General features: G+C 43.9%; 1 protein-coding gene across 1 annotated transcript in view; it reads left to right on the top strand.

Annotated features, from left to right (window-relative positions):
• The window catches only part of LOC311247120 (CUB and zona pellucida-like domain-containing protein 1), a 28,598-nt gene extending 1,660 nt beyond the window's left edge, over positions 1 to 26,938 (top strand). The window contains exons 3-9 of the mRNA XM_084337435.1: positions 7,143 to 7,286; positions 12,276 to 12,334; positions 14,144 to 14,331; positions 18,670 to 19,064; positions 21,232 to 21,328; positions 24,200 to 24,380; positions 25,893 to 26,938. Of these exons, the coding sequence (XP_084193561.1) occupies positions 7,192 to 7,286; positions 12,276 to 12,334; positions 14,144 to 14,331; positions 18,670 to 19,064; positions 21,232 to 21,328; positions 24,200 to 24,380; positions 25,893 to 26,029 (1,152 nt within the window). The 5' untranslated portion in view covers positions 7,143 to 7,191 and the 3' untranslated portion in view covers positions 26,030 to 26,938. The remainder of the gene's footprint in view (positions 1 to 7,142; positions 7,287 to 12,275; positions 12,335 to 14,143; positions 14,332 to 18,669; positions 19,065 to 21,231; positions 21,329 to 24,199; positions 24,381 to 25,892) is intronic.
• Positions 26,939 to 27,038: the final 100 nt, after the last annotated feature.

The following is a 27,038-nucleotide window of genomic DNA, read 5'->3' as shown; positions in this document are numbered from 1 at the left end:
CCCCCTCCAATGTACAGTAAATGTCCTAACCCAAAATACACGAGACCCTCTTCTTGGAACCAAGTAAGGTTTCGTCGATATTCCAATGTACAGTTTTGCTTGTACAGTTGTACAGTTTCCCCCCCCACCCCTCCTACCCAACGTCCCCCCCCCCCCACTCCACCACCTCCAATGTACACCCCCCCCCACTCCACCTACCCAACCTCCTCCAATGTACAGTTTCTACGTCAAATGTATATACTCTCTTTTGTAGACTCTTTTTGTATCACAAACAGTACTGTATTTGTAAATCTGGTATGTCATAAATGTATAGATGTAGCAGTACTGTGTCTATCTGTATGTTGTGTATGTCATATATGTTATGATGAATTGAAAATGGGGGACCCTGATGTAAACAAGACGAAAGTCTTTCTCTGGTCTGCATCCCCTTAAAGGCCCACTTGCATGTTGTATTTTTGTTCAATAAACAATGTGACTAGGCCAACGGTTACTTTCATGAAGAGGGCGGAAAAAAGAAATTGACCCAGTTTTAGCGTTTTTATCAAACATTTTGTCAGCCCAACCACAACCACCACGCACGTGGATATTTTAATCCATGGTTCATAACGTGCACGTGTCATCTTAATGATGACGTCACACCAGGTATCAGGGCAGCGAGGGGTGCTGAGAATCACAGGCAGGTAGTGGCAGGAAGCAGAGCCTTCTTGTTACTAGTACTAGGCTAGCCGAGGAGCTAGTATCTGTTTCACCTAACACTATTGCTCCGTGATCATAGCCATTTATCTCTAAAGCTAACCACTATTTGTAAAAGCCACAACCACGTTACCATATTTGTAAATACTCATGTAAATCATTGTGTCGGTGTACATATTGTGTATATAACGTTAGTAGCTAAGTTAGCTAGCTAGCATTCCCGAAACTCCTAACATGCCCCGATTTAAAATGGTTCTCTCCTCTTTGTATACCTTTGTCCTCACAAACAAAGTATTCTGCCAGGGAACTTATGGACACGACAGTAGTAAGTTAGTAGTTATAAGGTGTTTGAGCTTGTAACGTTAACGATAGGTTATGACTATAACCAAGTTCTGTTAATAGTGGTGACGCTCGGCGTCACTCATGCACTGTCCCCGCACGTGCACGTGCACTGAATAAAAGACCACAATGTACCTTTATATCCCAATATTTGTCTGACCACACCCCTATCAGCTTCCCATATAAGCAGGGGTGGGGCCACCCCCTCGCCTCCTTCCCAAGCTTTCACCACAAGGCGAGATCAAGGGCTGCAGCGGCGTCGGACGGCGAGCGTCACCACTATTAACAGATCATATCATAGTGGCTCCGCTCGGCGTCACTCATGCACAAGGGAGGCCAAGCGAGAGCCATAGGCCGACAAATATACCCCGCTGAGGACCCCCACAACCATCAGATCAGGGAGGACCGAGCCCCCCCGACCCCCCCTAATGGAGGGCACCCCCCCTATTGGAGGTCCCCGGGAGGGCGACGGACCCGACCGTGCGAAGAGGCACTCAAGCAACTCAACGCACAGGGTGAGCAGACCGTGGCCTGACCCCACGACTACACACACGCACAACCCGCATGCCACCCGGGAACGAACGGAGGGAACAACCTCGTTACTGCCCCCAGAATCACGGGGTCAAGGGCAAACCCAACCCCGTGGCAAGGCCGTAGCAGCGGAGCGCGAAGGAAGACCCAGACCCACTGAAGGGACTGGATCCCCTGGAAAACGGGGGCCCGGAGAGGTCAATGACGCCAGGCATCAAGACCCCACCAGGCGGTCACTTAGTGACACCGCCCCCCACATCGCCAGCGTATTCGGATAAGGCCCCTCTTCTCCAAGAGCGGGCCCTTTCCCCCCAATAGCACACCGCCTGGCACACTGACCCTGCAGAACAGGCAGTCAGCATGGCCGTAAGCACACAAAAAAGGTTAACCAACGGAAGCAGGCAGCGCACCGGGGAAAACCAGGCAACAGGCTGTAACCTGAGCCTGGAGCACTGCGGACGAGACAGGCGCCAAAGGAGTCAGCTGAAAACAGCCGCCCCGGTGGAAGGGGCGTATGCTGGCGTTGTTGCATGACCAAGCCTCCATTTAAAAAAAAACCCACCCAGAGGGGTTGAGGCAGAGAAGGCTGACACGATTGGCAGACGTCATGAACGTGCAGGGGCACCCTCAACCGGGTAACCCGGGAGTTGACACTGCTCCAACAAACCAGGGAATCAACCACCTTGGTGTTACCCAATGCGGTGGTTGTTCCTATAACCCCTCAAGAAAAGACACCAAAACATACACCGGCTATACCGCAGTACAAGTGTTTCAGTTTTCAAAAAAGGGTTATTCCAGGCCTACGGGTCGACGAACATCACTTCGGACCGGGCCTGGCGGCACGGGAAGTACACAGGATTACCAGAGGAGGTCCAAGACCACCCCAACAGGCCCCTCTTCGCCACGCGTGAGAGAGGAGCGAAAAGAATGGAGAACCAGCCCTAAGCACACCGCACTTGGTATTCCCAGGCGGTCTCCCAACCAAGTACTAACCAGGACCGAACCTGCGTAACGGCCGAGATCCGACGAGATCGGGCGTGTACAGGTTGGCATGGCCGTAAGCCATTACAATAGTGCAGAGTACAATATGTACCCAACAAGGGTCTCCATAGCGCCTAACCCTGTGACACCCGGACCGACCTGGCATTTTAGCCCCCGAAAAAAGCACAAGTCCCTCAGGGTACCAGAACAGCAGATCTGCATCCCTGGCGGACAACGGGTTAACTGACCTGGACCAGCGTGACCAGACCAGTCCCGTGTCCTAACCACGCCAACATGCCCACTCCAGAAGAGGGGGCAGACATGCGTGTCGATCTAAAACATGAAAAGAGGGCGCCACCCAGACGGTCCCCATTCAGACCGTGCTCAGTGGCCCACCCCAAGGGCGTGAGACCCCTCTACATATGTTCTGATCTATTCCGTTAACATCCCCCAGATATGAACGAGAATTCATCGAGACAACCTAGTAAACTGGCGCTCGGAAGAGACAAAACTCCATCCCAGTTGCCCTACAAAAATGCTGTTTCAACAAGCAACCAAGGCGCACGTAGCCCCTGTGTGATCCTGTAACAGAAACACACCGAGCCAGCACTATGTATGCGTCGAGACCCAAACACATCAATGGATAGTCTATCAAGACACCAAACATTGTTCCTCCAAGTCGCCTGGGAGAACGACACGGAGCCGTCGTGCTTCACGTACCTTCCTCTTTTTATTCAAAAAAGAAAGAACACAGACTGACATGAATCCCTCGCGACGCAGGCTGAGGTTAAAAATTGTGTACATTTAGGGGTGCTCCAGTAGCACACCATGTTACCGCGCTCGCGCGGGACTCCGTGCTGCGTCACGGATCTGGTTGACTCCGAGTTCGATTCCCGGACCCGCCGTCATTTGCCGAATGTCTCCCCCTGCTCTCTCTCCCGTTTCACCCTGCAACTGTCGGTCATGCTTGACCAGGAAAGCGATAAACGCTAAAAAATAAAGTTAAAAAAAAAAAAAAAAAAAAAAATTGTGTACATTTTTACATCCCACCACCCTCCCATAGGGAGGAGACGGAATCCCCAGAGAGACTTCCCACGCGAGCTGTATAGATTGAAAAGAATATATTGCCATATTGAGCTACGTAATATTGGGGTTAGGGCTCTCCGAGGAGGAGGCACTGAACCAATACACACTCAATACTCAAAGTGAATCGAATACACACACAATAGAGCAGAACTCCTTTTTGAAGTTCTACTCACCTTGACAATCTCAGGAGGAGGCTCAGAACTCTGAGGAGGCTCCCTCACAGGGAAGGAGAGTCCTAACTCACAGAAGGCCCGAGTAGGAGTTTCGTGAGGAGGAGCCCTGACCACTCCCTGAAACAGATCCATCATATGGACCTGAACAGCACACGGAAGCCTTACCAACAGAGACGCGCACAGTGACGTACTCTGTGGCGGGGGAATTTCTGCGGTGCACACGCCCAATATTCCAGGGCGTGGGACCAGGAAACTCCCTCCACCTCCCCCTCACCCTGTAACGTGCCGAACAGCAACGTGACAGGAACCTTGAAGGACAGGTGGGTTTACCCCTGACCAACAGAAAATAGGGGGAGGAAAGGTTACCAGTTCACCCCTTTACGACCCCACACCCATGATACGATGTAATGACAAAAAGAGTATGACGCAGTCATAGTCAGCCCCATGTAGCGTCTAACAGCTTCACACAGCGCATGTGCCAACCTGCTATCTGATTTTTACTAAGGAAAAAACACAGAATAGAGAGGGCCCTCTCAAGAGCCCCGGTACCAGACTTACACATGTGCTTCTGTGGCCAGCCCAAACCAGTTGTAGGTCACACGACACACACAACCCATTATCACCTACAAAAAATGGCAAAAACACTCTACAGAGGAACGCCGTTTTTCATAATGAGAGAATACACAATTCTCGATTAGTATCGGCCACAGGCCTTGCTAAGCACACACGAAAAAGTGACCAAACAATCTTTTCTGTAGGAAAATAAAGTTTCTCAAGCGGTTAGCACAACCCCAACAACTAAGCTAAGGGTTACATCGTATCCCTACCACACAGTGACACAATATAGTGTAACAACATGTCTGAGAGGAGGATGAAGAAGTCCCCAGGGAACCGGGGGGAAACACAACCCTCCTACTTTACCCTTAATACGGCCAGTTAAACAGGTAAACCTGTTAATATGTGAACACACTGTTCATTGTCATTACAGGCTGAGAAAATAATCATTATTTACTCATATGTCACTAAGCATAGCTTTATAGGTTAGTTTAACCCCCTTAGTTGTGAGTACACGGTACATGAACACACAATGTGTCTCAACACAACAAACCAGATCATTTTCACATCTGTAACAATAACCCGATTTGCATGGAGACCAGTGACAAGACAATTCACACATAACTCGCGTTGTATCCTAAATGTAGTGCAGCAACACTCGTTTTGGAAAACATCGTTATTTACAAAACATTTAGAAGGGAAAGCAAGAAGAAGTGTTCAAGGTCTGGTCAGGACCTTGCCTACCGGGAGCGCAGATCAAGCGAATTGCAGTCTCTAACATGGCACCGAAGTAAACACAGCCTCCTGTGTTTGACGACACGGGCAGCTCGCTGCTCCAACCCGCCGCTACGGTGCTCCTTGTTGACGCAGTCCTCGCCGGCCTGGCTCAGGGCAGGTTCGACGAACATCCTCTGTCAAAGATGACGTCGTAGTCAAGAGTGTTTAAAACATGTTATAGTCACAGAACATTCAACAGTGTAGCATTAAGCTAACGGCCGCTCTCGGCCGATAGCAGCAAGCTAACGTTACCTAGCCTAGTGACACAACAGGCTTGGTAAACACAGCGAGCTAGCGCCGCAGCTAACAGCTGACTGGCTAACACAGTAGGCCACAACTAGCACGCAAGCTAAGCAGCTACCACCTGAACTCGTACACAACGATACAACAAGTCACACTCAGACAGGCCGCCGTTCTGAAACCCTCCTCACCTTTTAAGAGAGAAGAGAAACGAGATGTTAACACAGTTTTACAACGGTGCTTTTACCAACATCCGGCCTAAGGACCCTAATCTGGGGCCGGTTTTTGCAAACATTGTCAGCTAGCCCCCATAGCACTAACAGACAAGTGGAGCTCGCAAGCAAAACATTACTCACCAACCTGGAACCCACCGCTTCTCACAACAGCGGCGCGTCCTACAGTCCAGCTGTGTCGCTGGAAGGTTTTACCGCAACCAGCCACAGCAAGGAGGACTGCAGTTGAGAGGCATGTAGCGGCATAAACTCCCAATACGAAACCCGACGGAGGTGTAGAATGATCATCATCTTCCAGACACTCCAGTACGAAGACAATATCGCCGTATTTTCTCGAATATAGTGAGAGAGAAAATAAAGATATGATGTCAACGTATCTCTTGTTTTCCAACTCTTCTCCTACTATCACATCACGTCAAGTGGGGATCTACCGAGGCACTTCCTTGTGGTGAAAGCGAGAAAGGAGGCGAGGGGGTGGCCCCACCCCTGCTTATATGGGAAGCTGATAGGGGTGTGGTCAGACAAATATTGGGATATAAAGGTACATTGTGGTCTTTTATTCAGTGCGTGTGCACGTGCGGGGACAGTGCATGAGTGACGCCGAGCGGAGCCACTATGATACAGAACGTTAGTTAGCTATCGTGGTAGCCCGTTTCGTGACCGAGTGCATCACAGTCATGAAAGGGGCTACTATCGTATCAACATGCCGTGACGTGTAGCTTGCTAGCCGGCATGATGTGTGCAGTGCTTTGCCCCACAGGTCTGAGAAGAGGACCTGCACATTTTACTCGTTCCCCAAACTCTTTTACATGCCCCGATTTAAAATGGTTCACGACAGTAGACATAATGCTAACATTAGCGGGGTAACGTTAATGTTAGCCAGAGCCATATAGCCAGCTTGGTACTATGACCCGGACGGGCATAAGGCATAAGGCGACAGCCTAACAGACCAATAGCGCTGCTGTACTGAACATACATACATACGGTACATGTAGTTCTTTTTTTACGACATTAAAAACCTTAATTCAACCAAAAATGCAGTTGTAGCTGGTCCATCAAAGTCTCTCCGACGATTAAACCCATTTGCGTCTTGTAAGGCGTCCATTTGGATCAAGGAAATGGCTTTCTGCACCCGTAAAACTCCATTGTAGTGGATCAGAAGTAGGGGAAAGTTAACCTGCAGTGACGTCATGGCACTGATAGCGTCTGATAAGCTTTTTCATTGGCTCCATACATGTTATTCGTGCGTGGACCTTTTTAACCCTTTCTGAGTGGAATTTCCGGCGTCAAATGGAAAAAAATAAATAATGAAATTAGATACCAATGGTAAACTACCCATAATTGAAGAGTAGGGTTTAACCTGCAAGTGGGCCTTTAACAATTGTGTGTATTGAGCTGTACTGTATTGTACCCATTCTGCAATCTGTTAATAAAGTTTTAAATTAATCAATCAATCAATCAATAATTTTCTCAAAGTATTGTTCGAATTGGTGTTGCTGTTTTTGTTATTTACTTACTACTGTCTCTCTTGTAGTATCCGTGACCTTATTATCAGTGGGCCACAAGGAATCATCAAACAGAGAATGTCCACAGATGCATTTGTCCTCAAATGGACGCCAACTGACAATGAACTGAATGACCACTTCCCCATTTGTTTTGTTTTGGAGGCAAAAGACAGGTGAGTTTTGTAACCATATGACCGTAACGTATAATATAACTGATATGGCATACAGACCCTCATCTGCACCTTTGATTACACAGCTTACTTGCTCATATGCTTATATCCATTAATTAAGTTAATTATATTGTTCATATTGTTAATTATACTGCTTATTTTTATCTTTACTATAATTGTATTGCCTATATTTATGTCCTCTACTATTACCATGCCCATTTACCCCCTCCCCCACGCTGCTATGACGCCTGTATTTCCGCCAAGGGGATCAATAAAGGAATACCTTATCTTGTCTCATCTTATCTTATCTTACCTGGAGTGCTATATCCATCCAGATAGTTTCGGTGTGATCTGCACAGTTCTGGAGATATCTGTCGTAGAGATGTCTGCCGTCACTCCAATACAATGGAGCTGAATGACACTTGGCTTGTGGCACGCAATGCACCATGCTCACGATAATACACTGGCCTTGTCGTGAGCAGTTTCATGCCCATTGGGAATGTGTGCCTATTCGGGAAGCCTGAATACTTTTACCAACGGATTTCCAGTTCCGCGTTCGCGTTCTGCGCTCTGATTGGCCACTGACGTTTCTGGTCGCGCCAATCGTGTGGGGCGGGGCTAGGGGGTGGCTACTTGGGCTCAAGCCCCGAATGTTTTCTGAAAAGCCTCGAATCTATTTAATTTTTTTTTTCTTTTTTTTTCTTAATCATTGTTACATGAAAATATGTTTGCACCAGATTTAGCAGAAGCTAATTTCCATCTGTAGTCTATCCAGCTGCTAACTGTATTTGAGTGAGTTAAGTCTTGGTGTTATGGTAGACTCAGACCTAAGCTTTAAATCACAATCAACAAATTGACAAAAACATAATTCTTCCACCTTAGAAAGATAGCTAAAGTACGGCCATTTATAAATCAAAAGGACGCTAAAAACCAGATCCATGCCTTTATCTCAAGCCGACTCGACTACTGTAATGCACTCCTTACCGGCCTCCCGAAAAAATACGATGATAACTATTTTATTGCAATGCACTATTGCATTATTTTATTCTATTTTACTAACTATTTTATTGCACTGCACTATTTTACTTTGTATCAGTGATAATCAAACCGTAAACAAAGACGCATATTAACACTTTCAGCGTTTCAGCCTTTTAACATGGGGATACGTGGCCGTGTTTGCAGGCCTAAAGCTATATTATATATTATAGCTATGGATCTAATAATGTAGTTGATTGTCATTGAGTTTCTTCCGGTCAAGATACAAAAAACAGATCATTTTTCCATCCATACATTTCCGTTTTATACCGTCGTGAATATGAGTGTAGTTTCAGGGTGGTCTGGTGTCATTTCCAAAATGACAGACACCAAGCCACATCGTTTCAAATGGAGTGCAATAGCGGCCGCAAGGTGTTAGGCGGCGGTATTGGACTTTTGAGATCTCAGACCCATCCCCAGTGATAACACAGGCTGCCGGCATGTCTTTATGAATGGAAATATCGAATAAAAGAAACAACAATGCGGTCCTGGCGCTCAACGTTCGGCGAGTTAACCCTAGATCTTAGATCCTAATATGAAAAACGATGTGATTTAATGTTCTATGTCTTACCTTGACTTTGTCTATTTTACTGCTATCTATTTTATGCTTTATGTCTGCACTTTATGCATTGCTCTTGATCTGCCAATGTTGTGCTCATTTTATGCCTGTCTTTTTGTACTGCTGTGAAGCACTTTGAGCTGCAATTCTTGTATGAAAGGTGCTATACAAACACAGTGTATTATTATTATTATTATTATTATTATGATTATGATTATTATGATTATGATTATGATTATGATTATTATTATTATTATTATTATTATTATTATTATTATTATTATTATTATTATTATTATTATTATTATTATTATTATTATTATTATTATTATTATTATTATTATATAGTTTGCTTCATTAATTAAAGGGTGTGAATTTAAGTGTTCTCTAGTGCATTTTGTCCGCTTTAAGGTGGTGGTATAAGTTAAAGGTTGTGGTGTCGAAGTAAAAAAAATCCGTGCACGCTAATGCGGGCACCTATCTGGGCTAACCCCCGGATCTCCTACAATCCTAAATCCGCCCCTGCGTGTGATGCCTTTTTCTTTCACCGGTTGAGCTTAGGCACTCTTTCGAAGTTGGTTAAGGTTAGAGTTTGTCTTAGAGCAGGGCGATAGAACACCAGCCAACACATGCCTTCTCTACTTGAACGACCACATCAAACAAGAGGTGGACGCGGGCAAATACTGCGGCATGGTCATGCTGGACCTACAAAAGGCCTTCGACACTGTCAATCACACCATTCTGATTGACAAGCTAAAAGCAATTGGTTTTGATAGTTTATCAGTGAGCTGGATACAATCCTACCTGGAGGGGAGGGAACAGATGGTGGAAGTAAACGGTACCCTATCCCCCCCCCTCACAGTGAGCTGTGGTGTTCCACAAGGAAGCATACTAGGACCGCTACTATTCCTAATTTATGCAAATGACATGTCGTCAGCTTGTGACTGCAACTTGTTCCTGTTTGCGGACGACTCAGCCCTGCTGGTCTCTGACAAGAACAAGTTACAGGTTGAAAAAGCCCTCAGCTCGGAACTAGGCAAAATCTGCATATGGCTCGCCGACAACAAACTATCATTACACATGGGCAAAACGGAGTCCATTCTCTTCGGTTCAAATAACAAACTCAGCAAGACTGACGGCTTCTCGGTTACAGTGGGTGACAATATTGTCACAAGGAAAGATGAAATTACCTACCTGGGTTCCATCCTAGAGGCTAATCTTTCCTGTGACAAAATGGCATCCAATGTAATAAAAAAAGTCAACCAACGAACGCGATTCTTGTACCGGATCTCCTCTCTGGTAAACAAGAATACCCTGAAGACTCTAGCAGGAGCACTCATTCAAGGGTACTACGACTATGCTTGCACCTCATGGTACCAAAGCACCTCAAAGGCACTAAAAAACAAATTACAAACATCTCAAAACAAGCTAGTCAGACTACTACTTGACCTGACTCCTAGAACCCACCTCACCCCTGCCCACTTTGACAACCTAGGATGGCTTAGAGTAGACGACAGAGTACAGCAACTTGCAATGGGCCTGGTCTACAAGATACACTACGCGACCAAGGTACCCATGTACATGTCAAAATACTTCCCAAAGGTCAGTGAATACCACGATCACAACACCAGAGGGAGCTCCACAAATCATGTAAAACCCAGATTCGGCTCAAACAAGGGACTAAACACGTTTCGCAATTATGCCACATCAATGTGGAACGCCCTGCCTAAAGCTGTAAAGGAATGTGAATCACTACCCACCTTCAAAAACACTCTCAAAAAACACCTACGTGAGACTGCAATTCGAAACTGGCCCCTACAAATGTCCTAACCTAGTTGTACAGTAAATGACCAAGTAAGGCTTTGTCAACATTCCAATGTACAGTGTAAAATGTGTGTGTGTCCCCTACCCAACCCCCCCCCCCCCCCCCCCCCACCTCCAATGTACAGCCCTCACCCAACCCACCCAACCCCACCCCACCAACCTCCTCCAATGTACAGTTTCTACGCCAAATGTATATACACTCCTTTTCTGGACACTTTTGTATCACAAACAGTACTGTATTTGCAAATCTGATATGTCATAAATGTATAGATGTAGCAGTACTGTCTATCTGTATGTCATGTATGTCATATATGTTATGATGAATTGAAAATGGGGGACCCTGGTGGAAACAAGACGAAAGTCTTTCTCTGGTCTGCATCCCCTTAACAATTGTATGTATTGAGATGTACTGTACTGTACCCATTCTGCAATCTGTTAATAAACTTTTCAATCAATCAATCAATCAAAGCCCTGATTCCATACTCTAACCTTAACAAACTTCGAAAGAGTCGCCTAAGCTTAACCAGTGATAATCTAGGTGTTAGGTAGTTTGCTGCTGTTCGAGGCGGAAATAGGCGCGTCACGCGATTGGGCACACATGTCACATGACCAGAAACGTCAGTGGCCAATCAGATCGCACCAGAAACGTCAGTGGCCAATCAGATCGCAGAACGAGAACAAGGAACTGGAAATCCGTTGGTAAAATAATAGACACATTTGGGAACTGGCCGAATGATTGGCCCCCGGAAGTGCCCGTCTGGAGGGCGTGTCCGTGTGTTAAGCGTAGATGTTTGGACCTGACCGATTGATTGTGCCCTGGAAGGTGCTGCTTGCAGCGTTGCGTTCAGCGCGTACCGGTCTGGAGTGCGTGACGATACACCCACGAGTCAATCAGGTGAACGGTTAGATATATGAAGTATGAAGAAGGAGTGAAGGAGCTTTATTATTATGGCTATTTAAACTCATGGTGCTGCTACAGCGCCACCTATTGGCCAGATGGCACCAACGTTGTCAGGGTCACTCAAAAATCATATCTATGTACTGTATGTCCATCAAATGTGGTTCAGGAGATATGATTTAATTTTTTTTTTATATATATAAGCCATGCCCAGCATTTGAGGTCCCAGCTAGCAAAACTAAGGAATATCATCTGATCAATGGCCAGAGATGGCCTGTACCAAATTAGGTAGGAGGAGTAGCAAAAAAACAAAAACACAGACAAAAATGTGAAATGGCGGAAAATATATCTAGACGCCGCAGTGGAGCCGATAATAATCAATTATGCACATGATCAGGTCTCGATGGTTGATGCTAATTTATTAGTAAAGCATTAGAAATAAAATTACAATGGAGATCAATGAGCTATGGCAGAGGGGTCTGTTGTCAGGGCCGTGGGAGGGGTGTAAAGACAAAGGAGGGGAGAGGGGGTGCTCTCCCTTAGGTCCTCAGCAATACATGCATGAAGTCGACCGGATGAGCGGTTACACGAGATATGTGTGTGCCAGGGACACACAGACACACATACACACAGACACACAGACACACTGAATACCTGCTCTGGTGTGTTGTTTCAGATACAGCAGGATCTATCACTCAGAGATGCGATGTGTGATTGCTGACGTTGGACATTACGGTTAGTCCGTTGATTACACTTGTGTAACTCCTCTTTTTTTATGGACAGAATACAAGAATCATACACACACACACACACACACACACACACACACACACACACAAACAAAATTATCAACAAACAATCAGACAAAGCAGGAAAACAAAAGTACAAGACAACCACAGGTTGGAAGGAAATGGTCAGGACGTAGAGCGGTTGTCTGGTAATTGCTCCCGATGAGCAGGTTGGCACCTTGCATGGTCGCCTGCGCCATCTTGTGTGTGAATGTGTGAGTGAATGGGTGAATGTGAGGAACAAAAATGTAAGTAAGTAAAGCGCTTTGGATAAAAGCTGCTATATAAATGCACCATTTATCATTAATTTACCATTTACCATTTATTTACCATTCGGTAGCACTTTATAATAACACTCAGTTATAAGACCTTTATAAGGTATTTGTAGATAATTAACTAATCATGAACAAATCATTTATATACATTCGTAAATTATTATTAAATCATTTATAACTATATTTGTATAACATTTACAAATTAGTTCTACATTATTTATAACTCATTATCAACATTGTTTGTACTTGATTTGTTCATCATTAAATAATGTTGTTTAATGTGTAGTAACACATTTGTAGATGCTTTGAAAAATGGATATGAAAAAACGACTATACTGTACCTCCATTTATTTGTTCATGTTCAACAAATGATTTGTTAAGACATTCATAAATCATTTGCAGATGCTATTGTGTGCCCTAATCTGAAGTGAAGCCTATTCATCATTAACAAATGTCTAATACCGTTAATTATTTGTTAACTTTTTCATCACCTGTTACAAATGTTGTAGACAGCTTTCGGATACACCCTTCTTTGTGACATCAAACAGTGACAGAATTAGGACTATAGAATGCAATTTTATTAACATATAAAATACATGTGCATGACATATAGTGTAACGTGGGGGCACTCGGACCCAGGAGTACCTTGGCCAGGGATTGAAAGAGTATGTAGACGGAAGTCTCACGCGAGTGAGACTTGACTTCGATGTGTGTTGCCGTCTGTTGAATGGAAGCATGATACATTAGCAGAGCCAAGTTATTCGTGCTGCCCCACGCTTTTTATTAAGGTATGAGCAGGCTAAACACCTTTTTTGTTGGTAAATCTATTCCATAATTTCCGATCTACAACTCTTGTTGTGTAGACGTACTTGATGTGGTGGGTGCTAACGTTACATTTGAAGTATGTGTTTGTTCCTAATGTGTGCTCAGTATATTGCGATATGTGATGATGACACGACACACAAGGGTAATAATTATTTGTATTTTCAGGCTGTATAGGCGCCGATACAGCCTGAAAATACAAATAATTATTACCCTCGTGCAATATACTATATATATGAACAAATAAATGGAGGTACAGTATAGTTGTTTTTTCATATCCATTTTTCAAAGCATCTACAAATGTGTTACTACACATTAAACAACATTATTTAATGATGAACAAATCAAGTACAAACAATGTTGATAATGAGTTATAAATAATGTAGAACTAATTTGTAAATGTTATACAAATATAGTTATAATTGATTTAATAATAATTTATGAATGTATATAAATGATTTGTTCATGATTAGTTCATTATCTACAAATACCTTATAAAGGTCTTATAACTATGAGTGTTATTATAAAGTGTTACCTACCATGCATTTACCATTTATTTTCCATTTACCATTTATTTACCATTTATTTATCATTTATCATTTATTTACCATTTACCATGTATTTACCATTTACAAATAATATGATCTCTTCCTGCTTAGACACCGTTGTTCACTGCAATGAGACCACGATTATAGTGGAAGTGGAGAAGTCCGATCTCATCAGACGGAATGAGGCCAACTTGCACCTGAAAGGCTTCAGCGAAGCTAACTGCAACCTGTCAACCTACTCCAACAGCACCCACCTGGTCGCTATCATGTCACTGAACACCTGTGGGACCACACTAGAGGTACAGTTTGTAACAGTCACAGATGTGCCTATTATAGTTTTGTGTTATAATTTAGTTGCAGTGCCATGTTTTGGTCACTAAGTGGCGCTCCATTGTTTGTACCTGATGTAGCAACAGGTTTAATTTGATTTAACTTGAGCCAGTGACTCACTTCACTTCCTGTCCACCTGCCGTCCGGCACAGCATTAACCTTTTCACTACCACGCTACAGACGGTTAACCGTCTGTAGCGTGGTAGTGAAAGGGTTAACATTATGTAGTGTGGTAGTGAAAGGGTTAACCTTCTGTATTGTCACAGTGAAAGGGTTAACCATTTGGTAGTGTGGTAGTGAAAGGGTTAACTTGTCTAGTAACGTTCTCCAGTTCAAGTTCATGTTTTGTTTTATTTGTCACATATAATGTACTGGTACATTACAGTGAAATGCTTGGTTCTGTATGAGCCTCCTCCTGAGATTGATTGTGCATACTGTAATTTTTTTTTTTTTTAAATGAATGATGTGGCTGTGAAATCTATTTGTTGTATCTACATGTATGATATGGTCATAGGCTTAAAACCACTTATGCATCGGGCAAAAATGGGGCTATTTTATCATTTGTTTTGACAATTGCATACCCAAAGTAATTTGCGATTTATTATACTACTTTATACTTGCATGCTACATGCATGAGTCTGGTCTCTTTTGAAAGGTAACATTCTGAAGTTTCTTACACAATAAAGGAAAATCATTTTGAGTGCTAATGAAATAGAGTTACAGAGGTTTGAACACACAGAAGTAAACATTTTGTGTACTTACATTTCTGTTTACTTGTTGCCAGATGCCTGTTTTTAAGTTCCAACTGAGAGGTAGGAGCTGGAAAACATAACCGTTCCATAGCCTGAAGTCTTATAGTCATACAGGTTCAATGTTTATAAAATTCAAAGGTTTTTGTAATGTGTGTAACTCAATAATTCAGTGTGATTATCCAAAATGGCCGTCTGCTCCCTTTCATTCAGAGGCTCTCGTCAAAACAATGGACTTCTTCATCTTCTTGTGTCACCTTCCCCCACTCTCAGCGCTCGTCTGGGATCGCTTTCAGAGCAGACGTTCCTTGGCTACAAAGGCGGTCAATCATTTACACCGTTGGGGGTCATTGGTCCACTCAGGACAGGGGCAAACCGGACGCGGTCACTCTTCAAATGACGCTCGTTGGATGGTTCGTCTTGTAATTCGAGACTAGAAGCATGCAATAGGTTGAGTGTGGTGACGATCGAAAGGCGGCAAATTCAACTTTACAACAATGTATTGGTTGATCGGCAAAAACGCAGCCCGGAGCCGACAGATGACGACAAAGTGCTGCGACGTGCCCACAAGTGCGTGGCAGCCCACCATCGGGCCGTACGATGCTTAACTCATTCTGCGCCATCGCTTAATCCGTAAGAGGGCGATAGAATGCCACCGCTTTAATCATTGGGGGGACTGCGAGATTATCAGTGAGTTGCTTCCAGTCAACACGTACAAAACGGATTTCCGTTTTATACCGTTTTGAATATGAGTATAGTTTTGGTGATTCTTAGTAATTCCAGGAAAAGACGCGATAATAGCCCTTTAGTGGAATACACTAAACACGTTGTCATTTTTCGCCGGATTATCGAATCTTCCTGAAATCAATGCTAGTTCATCATTATTATCCTTCCTCAAGTTTCTTTAATAGTTGTCATACAGAAGTACAGAATACTTTTATACAAAATGCTTCTTACTGTTACGCTCCAGAGACTGTGCAAGACAAGATAAGTATGAAATAAAATAACATAGTATAGCATGTAAATTAGAAGTAAAAAAAATTAGGTCACAGTGTTCAGTATAGACATATGTACAATGTTCGATGCAGAGTAGACGTAACTGAGTTACCATATAATATACAATACTGTGTAGTGTACTAATATACAATACTATATAGTGCAAGGCAGAAATAGGATGAGGTGCAATTTAGGTACAATTTACAGTAGGTGTACGAGTTGTAGTGCAAATCCTTTATCAATAAATATAAAGTGTGTTTGTGTGATCTAAAGTGTGGAGAGTGGGTGCTGCAGTGTGTTGTTTGTTTAAGTGAGTGTGTGCGTGTGGGTGTGTGTGCTGTGTGCATTTGATGGTTGTTGCATAGTGTTTATTGTTCGTTTAGCAGCCTGATGGCCTGGGGATAGAAGCTTCTTCTGAGTCTTTCTGTGCTCGCCTTAAGACTCCGGTATCGCTTGCCTGACCGCAGCAGTTCAAAGAGGCAGAATGAAAAGAGCCCTGGACCGCGGGGCTCCCCCGCCACCTAACGGCACACAGCCACACACACACACAGAGACAGCTTCGATCGGGGTAGAAAGACATATCAGATCAACGCAAGCTTTTATATATAGTGTTCTTACCTGGTATCTGATGTAATGCAAAAGAAATAATCCAATTATCTGATCGCCATTCCAAATACTGCTCGTGGAGGTCCGTACCACATTACGTTACACACGAACGGGCGGGCGGGGTTACTGTTCCATACTATCGTTGCAAAGGCCTACCTCGCCTGAGCACCTAAACCCCGCCTGCACGGCTCGGATCGTCCCAGAAAAGAAACTACACAATTTATAATGGAGTGCAATACCAGCTGGAAGGCTGTAGGCGGCGGTATTTGCCCTTTTGCAAGCTCAGACCCATTCCCAATGATAACATCATGCTGGATGGATGAAAATGAATGGATATAGCTAATATATATAGCTATATATATAGCTAAGAAATAACGATTGAAACCTGACTATACTCGTGATTGGCGCTCAAGCGATGGCGAGTTAACCTGAATATACTCGTGATTGGCACTGAATGAGTTAATAGGTTCTAACCTTATGTTTTTAATAATAAATGGGTGTGTCCTGAATCCCAAAAGCGACAATGTCTGATTAGCTACTTGCTAAGCTAAGCTATCCTGGTGCCGTTATTTCATGCTGACAAGCTAACGTCACACAGCCAGACACCTTCCATGTTCAGGTTACAGAGGACACTAAACTGGAGCACCTGTAGTGTATGCTGTTTATATTTCCGTCCTGGGCCTCTTCTTGCTTCGTTGCCTGGCATTTTTGACAACCAGCTCGACAGAACTGAAGGTGTCGTATGATGTTCAGCATTCATGCTATGGCTGAGGTGTCTATTATTTCTATGGTTACAAGACGGCAAGAATCGAGTATTCACCCAGGCCACGGTATAATAAACGTTATTCATATGGGGCATGGTGGTGTAGTGGTTTTCACAGCTAGAAAGTCCAGGGTTTAGGGCGGTCGGGTGGCGTAGCGGAGATTGCGCTTGTCACCAATGCAAGAGGCTGCGGTCTCGACTCCCGGAGTCAGCATTGCCTGTGGCTTCGGCCGATCGTCATACTAACTGTTATGGTTTGTAACCGACCCCAATCGCACAACACAAGACAGGTATGAGAGTAAGCCAAAACAGGGCATTTATTTCTTACATAACAAAAAGCGGCACAGTCCCTTTAAGGGAGAACAAAAAAACACTAGAGTCAAGGAAAATATGGAAAATGCGGCACTGTGCCTTTAAGAGGCGAACAGGCTAAGGGACTAAGGCTAAGGGCCAGGGCTAAGGACCAGGGCTAAGTGTCAGGACCAGGACCAGGGGCACTGGAGAGGGGGACAGGGACAGAGGCCCGGAGAAGCGGGCTGGAGACAGGGACAGAGAACAGGGTTAAGGCCTTGGACAGGGCGAGGGCCAGAGCTGCTTACAGGGATGAGGACAGGGTTCCGACGGCGGAGGCCTGGCACGGGGACAGGGGCCCGACGGCGGAGGCCTGGCACGGGAACAGGGGCCCGACGGCGGGGGCCTGGCACGGGAACAGGGGCCCGACAGCGGGGCCTGGCACGGAGATCCTCCTCCTCCTCTTCGGATGGACAGGAGCACTTGGATTGGTCCCCGGGCGCGGCCCCACGCTGCAACCCATGTCTGCTCCCGGTTGCCCTTGGGGGGGAAGGACGACGGGATGGGTCAAACGTAGAGAGGAACATTTCATCGACGACCCAAACATTTCAAAAATTGCATGTGTGTGTATCTGTGTGTGCCGCCCATCGCATGTGTGTGTCACTGAAAGGTTAACCTTATATATTGTGGTAGTGAAAGCTTAACCTTCTTTAGTGTGGTAGTGAAAGGTTAACCTTCTGGAGTGTGGTAGTGAAAGCTTAACCTTCTGTAGTGTGGTAGTGAAAGTGTTAACCCTTTGTACGGTGGTAGTGAAAGGGTTAAAGAGTAGACAGATGTGCCCTTATGCCAATAGAAGCATTGTACAGACATCGGGTTACATTTTTATTTTCTTCCATTTCCAGGAGGATGCCAATAACCTAATTTTCAAGAACGAGATCACGTCTGCCGACACAAGCAAATTAATCTCCAGGCAACATGCCGTTGAGATTGCATTCTCGTGCGTCTATCCCAAACGAGCCAATCTGACCCTGGGATTCATACACAAGAACCCGTACGCGTTCACGGAGAGAGGCTTCGGTGCTTTCAGCTTTCAGTTTGAGTTCTTTGAAAGTCAGCGATTCAGGGAGCGGAAGGACCCCGACACGTACCCAGTGGACGTGTACCTCAAACAGATGATCTTCATGGAGATGGAGGCAACCACCTCCATTCCCAACACCGAGTTGTTTGTGGACTCTTGCCGGGCGACCCCCTATGACAACCAAAACTCTCGTATCACCTACACCATCATCGAAAATGGGTAAGAGAATGATCTGTGATGAAATATTTTAACTCAACGTGTCATTCATGTCAATTCAATAATGTACCTGATACATTGATTACTGACTTTCCCTCTGGATTAATAAAGTACTTCTATTCTATTCTATTCCACCGTGTCACTTAACACTTTGATCGCCGGGGTTAAATTCATAATTTACCATCCCTCGCCAGCCCTATTTAACATGGAGAAGTTCCCCTTCTTTGCAGGGCTATAACTTTTTAAATTGTATTGCTAAATTGACATTACTATGGCCCATTCAACGTCCTACATCTATTGTTCAGGGTGTAGCAACATTATACTTTTTCATTCACATATTCATACTAAAATACGGTCTAAAGTATAAGTATGTTTTTATCGTTTTCTGCAGCTTTCTCCAGAACTTGATTTATAGCCCCAAATGCATTATATTGATGATCAAATACAGTTTGATAGGAATCTGTGCGAGAAAAAAAATTTCAACTGGACGTGCTTCTAGGAGTTACTAAGTATGATCTGATGTTGACCGGATGGGCGGGGGGTCGTTTATAATTCCGTGGGCAACGTTATATCATTCATCTAGTGTGGGTGATATGATCATTAGAGCAGTTAGTAAAGAACACGTTGAAAAATAGCGCTGGATCTTACCGTATCTTCCTCGCGCCATTGGACGATGAGCGTGGAACTGAAATATTCCTATTATGGGATGTAGAAATACCCGATCCATTTCCAGGTTGTATAATAGTATATACGTCCAAATCATGTTGTTTATCGAGTTATTTGCAACCGATCGACATCCAGTGTGTCAAGATGGAGTCCTGCTAACGATAGCGAGTGCCCGGACGAAATATGGGTGAGCACCACTTCATCCGCATCACTTCCTGTTTGGGCGATCGGCCGATCGGCCACCAGATGGCGCTCTTGAACCGTTGGAGAGTTGAGAGGGGCTCACCAGTACATATAATGTCTCCGGGGGAGAAACATGATTTCGATCACAGATTTTTGAAATATTGATATCAAAGACGCTGTCCAGCGTCTTCGGCAGAATAAGCATGGCGGGGAAAGACACTGCACAGCGTCTTCGGCGATTAAAGTGTTAATAATGGTAAATGGGCTATATCCAACTTTGCAACTTATGCCTCACATTCACCAATTCACTCACATTCACACAACGGCATGGGGAAACCATGCAACCAGTGCCGACCTGCTCATCGGGAGCAGTTAGGGGCAAGCCAGAATCTTAACCTGACACATCAGACCCCTGGAGCTCTGGTGGATTATGATTTATGAATGATTCCGTAGTCAGATCTTAGGCTGATCAAAATAGATTTAATAGTAAAAACAATTATTACAAAGTACAAGTGCGTTAAATGAGCTTTGGAGTGCTCTCCTCATGGCCAGCTAGGAAACACTGAGAGAAGTGCTCTGATCGTGGCCAGCTAGGAGACACTGAGAGGAGTTCTCTCATCGTGGCCAGCTAGGAGACACTGAGAGGAGTTCTCTCATCGTGGCCAGCTAGGAGACACTGAGAGGAGTGCTCTCATCGTGGCCAGCTAGGAGACACTGAGAGGAGTGCTCTCATCGTGACCAGCTAGGAGACACTGAGAGGAGTGCTCTCATCGTGGCCAGCTAGGAGACACTGAGAGGAGTGCTCTCATCGTGGCCAGCTAGGAGACACTGAGAGGAGTGCTCTCATCGTGACCAGCTAGGAGACACTGAGAGAAGTGCTCTCATCGTGGCCAGCTAGGAGACACTGAGAGGAGTGCTCTCATCGTGGCCAGCTAGGAGACACTGAGAGGAGTGCTCTCATCGTGGCCAGCTAGGAGACACTGAGAGAAGTGCTCTCATCGTGGCCAGCTAGGAGACACTGAGAGGAGTGCTCTCATCGTGACCAGCTAGGAGACACTGAGAGGAGTGCTCTCATCGTGGCCAGCTAGGAGACACTGAGAGGAGTGCTCTCATCGTGGCCAGCTAGGAGACACTGAGAGGAGTGCTCTCATCATGACCAGCTAGGAGACACTGAGGAAGGGAAGGAGACTATGAGCTTAAGTATAGAGAGGGGTGGGGGCTGTAGCCCTTAGCCTCTCACCTAGGTGTGAACTAAACTATTGTTTGGGGCAACCAAAGGGGATTCTACTTTTTAATTATTACTATTTCATTATTATTACAGGTGTGTAATGGACGACACAGTGCAAATCTACCCAAGCTCCAAGTTACAATTCAGGTTTGGAATGGAAGCTTTTGAATTCATCGGCGCCCATGAGAAGGTAAAGTGAAATGTAGAAGCATTTTGTTCAGCAATGTGTAAATAAATACATGTGTAAATACACGTGTAAATATATTCTTGTGGTGTGATTACAATGACAGAACATTACCAAAGAGGTCTATAATATATTGTCCGTTAGGGGAGTGTCACAAAAATGGAGATAAAATAAACAGAAGGTATCATTTATTTCTTTTGAATTAGAACCTAGCAAACGTAATTGTGCGTTTGCATAAACAACAGCGTTGGTATGGATGATGGCGTATCTGTCGGTTGCAAGAGTTCATCCTCTCCAAACCTTTCTGTCCGTTAATAAGGATACAAATCTGGTGACTCATCGTCAGCCCTGTCCGACAAACGGATACTCTAATAATAATTACATTTACATTTAGTCATTTAGCTGACACTTTTATCCAAAGCGACTTTCAAGGTCAGCCGGAAGGGTACAACTCTGGGAGCTAAGGGTAAGTAACATTGATCATTGTCGAACTTGAGTGCTACAGTCTACAACGGAAGATTGGCTGTGGTGGGAAGTTTGTTAGGACCGATGGTGGAACAAAGTTCCCACCACAGTCAGGAGGACAGCTGAAACCACCACAGTCAGGAGGACAGCTGAAACCACCACAGTCAGGAGGACAGCTGAAACCACCACAGTCAGGAGGACAGCTGAAACCCACCACAGTCAGGAGGACAGCTGAAACCACCACAGTCAGGAGGACAGCTGAAACCCACCACAGTCAGGAGGACAGCTGAAACCACCACAGTCAGGACAGACAGCTGAAACCACCACAGTCAGGACAGACAGCTGAAACCACCACAGTCAGGACAGACAGCTGAAACCACCACAGTCAGGAGGACAGCTGAAACCACCACAGTCAGGAGGACAGCTGAAACCCACCACAGTCAGGAGGACAGCTGAAACCACCACAGTCAGGACAGACAGCTGAAACCACCACAGTCAGGAGGACAGCTGAAACCACCACAGTCAGGAGGACAGCTGAAACAACCACAGTCAGGAGGACAGCTGAAACCACCACAGTCAGGAGGACAGCTGAAACCACCACAGTCAGGAGGACAGCTGAAACCACCACAGTCAGGAGGACAGCTGAAACCACCACAGTCAGGAGGACAGCTGAAACCACCACAGTCAGGAGGACAGCTGAAACCACCACAGTCAGGAGGACAGCTGAAACCACCACAGTCAGGACAGCTGAAACCACCACAGTCAGGAGGACAGCTGAAACCACCACAGTCAGGACAGACAGCTGAAACCACCACAGTCAGGAGGACAGCTGAAACCACCACAGTCAGGAGGACAGCTGAAACCACCACAGTCAGGACAGACAGCTGAAACCACCACAGTCAGGACAGCTGAAACCACCACAGTCAGGAGGACAGCTGAAACCCACCACAGTCAGGAGGACAGCTGAAACCACCACAGTCAGGAGGACAGCTGAAACCACCACAGTCAGGAGGACAGCTGAAACCACCACAATCAGGAGGACAGCTGAAACCACCACAGTCAGGACAGACAGCTGAAACCACCACAGTCAGGAGGACAGCTGAAACCACCACAGTCAGGAGGACAGCTGAAACCACCACAGTCAGGACAGACAGCTGAAACCACCACAGTCAGGAGGACAGCTGAAACCACCACAGTCAGGAGGACAGCTGAAACCACCACAGTCAGGACAGACAGCTGAAACCCACCACAGTCAGGACAGACAGCTGAAACCACCACAGTCAGGACAGACAGCTGAAACCACCACAGTCAGGAGGACAGCTGAAACCACCACAGTCAGGAGGACAGCTGAAACCACCACAGTCAGGACAGACAGCTGAAACCACCACAGTCAGGACAGACAGCTGAAACCCACCACAGTCAGGAGGACAGCTGAAACCACCACAGTCAGGAGGACAGCTGAAACCACCACAGTCAGGAGGACAGCTGAAACCACCACAGTCAGGACAGACAGCTGAAACCACCACAGTCAGGACAGACAGCTGAAACCCACCACAGTCAGGAGGACAGCTGAAACCACCACAGTCAGGAGGACAGCTGAAACCACCACAGTCAGGAGGACAGCTGAAACCCACCCAATCTTCTGTCATCGACTGTTGCACTCAAGTTCGACGTCGACTAAAAACACACTTCTTTAACCAATACCTGAAGTGAAAAAAATAAATAAAAAATAAAGGAAATACTAACCTTGTAACCTTGTACTAGTATACCTACCTTGCCTATTTTACTACCTACTATGCTAATATACACTCAAGCCTGTAGCACTCAAGTTCGACACTGTTTGACGAACCATGTTACTTAGCTGCCAGAGTTGTACAGTACCCTTCATGCTGTTGTAATAATAATAATAATAATAATAATAATAATAATAATAATAATAATAATAATAATAATAATAATAATAATAATAATAATTAATAATAATTAATAATAATAATAATAATAATAATAATAATAATAATAATAATAATAATAATAATAATAATAATAATAATAATAATAATAGTAATAATAATAATAATAATAATAAATAATAATTAATAATAAAAATAATAATAATAATAATAATAATAATAATAATAATAATAATAATAATAATAATAATAATAATAATAATAATAATAATAATAATAATAATAATAATAATGATAATGATAATAATAATAATGATAATAATAATAATAATAATAATAATAATAATAATAATAATAATAATAATAATAATAATAATAATAATAATAATAATAATAATAATAATAATTAAAAGCAAACATAGACTGACGGGGTCCTTACAGTGTGACAAGCTCCAAATGATCCAGGGAGGGAGTGACCGTGGGGCCCGTGTGTCTGTAGGTTTACATCATTTGCGGCGTCATCCTGTGTGAGATCGGCGTCCCCGGAACCAGGTGCTCTCAAGGATGCATGAAGTCCGACACAGGGCTCCAGCGCCGCAAGAGAGAAGCCACCATCGAGACAGCCAGGCACTCCATTTCCCAAGGACCTCTGCACCTGACAAGAGCCTCTGACAGCCCAGGTACAATATACTATATATAGACATTACACTCAACAAACAGTTTAACAATTGACTTTCGACACTTTAAATGCTTTTAACACTACACTATATTTATCGATTTATTACAAAAAGATTTGCACTACATCCATACCTAATTTGAGAATTTAACATTTTGTACCTCATTGTTAGCATTTTGTACTTCATTTTGTACTTTAGGTTGTACTTTAGTTTGTATATAGGCTATTGTATATTTTGTATAATGTTTGGACTTTATCCTTTAAAAATGTTTTACTGTATGAAGCACATTCTCAGGGGGCTCATACAGAACCAAGCATTTCACTGTAATGTACATGCACTTTATACGTGACAAATAAAACAAAACTTGTACTTGAACATTAGGGCTGTCAAAATTGGCCTAAAATGACATTAGACTATTCCTTCTTAAAAAAAGAAAAAGCACATGGGTTTGAACCATTATTGTGCATTATGTAAACAAAATAAATTACCTTTGAGATAAACATACCCCCCCCTCCTGCCCCCTCTCTGTGCGTGAGGAGAAATTGGTGCTAGATTGAGAAGGGGCTGTCTCTCGGATCGAGATCAAATGGATGAACGTTTTACTGTATATAGAACATTCATACACAGCAACGCCCCTCAGAGCAAGGTGTGATGAACATGAAACGATATGTGTTCCTTGGCATGAAACAAGAAATAGTAATCAAACCATTGCGTGACGCTTCTGTCTCCATTAATTTATTACCCTGAGGGATGATTTACAATAAAGTAAACTAAAAATGTAATTTATTCATTAGAATATTGAATATTTGTTGACAGTCCTAATAGGCATATACATCTCCTTCACTGAAATGTCTTGCTATTTGAAATTCCCTAAGTCTGAGTCCTTTGAAGCCTTCTTCACTAGAGAGGGAATTGCCTTTGTGTGTGTTGAAGAAGATTCATTAAGATATGGTTTGTAGAAATAGTGAGAAAGTAACCTGAGACTAAGAGTTACGTTTTTCTGTCTCTACCAAGCCAGAATAAGATTAAGGAGGGGAACCTAACCTACACAATGTGTGCAGACACACATCTTATGTCCAGAATCATAATACACACCACACATGGTTTCCCTCTCCTAGAGGTTAACATTTAGTTTCGTTTAGGAGTGACCTTTACCCTCACACACTAAACTGCATGTGCCAGACACACACACAATGTGCAAAGTAGAGTGCACGGCAATACACACCAAAAGCATTCTTAAAAGTTTCTAAGGCGAGGATCGACAATGTAGATTCTCATCTTGTGAGGCTCCCTGGTACCAGTCTGAAGAGAGCTGTAAAGTATGTTGTACCATTGTATTAGTGATATTGCAATCCTTTTCGGTAAAACTTGGAAAAAACAACATTTTGTTTGTCTTCATCTTCATTGAACTCGACCCATCAGAACCAGTGTTTTTTTAATCAAAGTGAAGTGGTAAATTCCTCCAAAGTGTGTGAGAGATCTTTTTGGTTTTTTCATGTTTTGCTTCTTTTCTAGTCTCTCGCCTGAGCCTGAATCTGGGCCTGAACGTCATCTTCATCGTCGGCTGCCTCCTGGTGTCCGGAGCGGTGATCTACCGGTTCAGAGGCTCCAGAGTCAAATACCAACCACTGGCAACCTCTGACTTCAACTGAGGACACAAGGCCGTCCCGGCACACTCACCAGGAACAATCAGGAGGAGTGACATGATGATAATAATATGATGACACTGTCTATTTTTTACTGAAATGTTTTTGGTATAGAGGGTCTTTGTGTACTCGTCTGAATCTTTACTAAGCTAAGGGTGAATTGAATCAAAGTTTGAGAGAAGATTTTATTATTTAGGGCATGTATTATTATGTCAGAATGAGATTTTGTATTGGGAAGGTAGGCTTGTCATATTTACATAATGTACATGTAATCTTATATTGAAAGGTGACAATACCAATTTTGTACAATGGTTTGTACAATTTGTGCCCAAATGCAATTTTTTTTTCACTCGGGTCAATCATCTATTCATTAGCAGCGACTATGATTAGGGTGGACATTAAAGTATGTACACATGCCCTGCACTTAAAGGAACACGCCAACTTTTTGGGAAATTAGTTTATTATACTACCCTGGAGTTAGACAAGCAGATTACATACGCTTTTCTTCTCTGTGCCAGTGTAGCCTAGTTCCCAACAGTCACGAAATACACTCCAAAACTTTCCTGTAGGCTAAACATGTTGTGACCTGTGTATTTACCAGAAAAAATATATATATATTGACATTTTCAGATATTATACTCTTATATATATATACTAAAAAAATGTTGCCTGTTAAAGTTAGAGGTTCTATGTAGGATTGTTAGTAACTGTCTAACTGCATATATAACTGTTTCCACTAGAGGGCGCTCTAGGCGGAGCCACTCATGATACCACCAGGTGGCGAGTATAAATAGAGATGTCTCCTCCCCCTCTACCTCTTTCTCCACCAGCCTCTCAGTGAGAGGAGAACTCATGTGCTGCTGCTCATACCATGTGAATGAATAAACCACGCCGTTTAAAGGCTAAAGATAGAAACCATGCCTCTTGACCACATTATTGTCACCCCATAGCCAGATTCTGTCAACACGAACCACTGCTGCCTCGGCGCAATGATTTCATCACCTCAAAATCACTG

Source organism: Notolepis coatsorum (genome assembly GCF_963971535.1).
Source record: "Notolepis coatsorum genome assembly, chromosome: 20".
Lineage (NCBI taxonomy): Eukaryota > Metazoa > Chordata > Actinopteri > Aulopiformes > Paralepididae > Notolepis > Notolepis coatsorum.
This window is presented reverse-complemented; position numbering and strand designations above follow the sequence as displayed.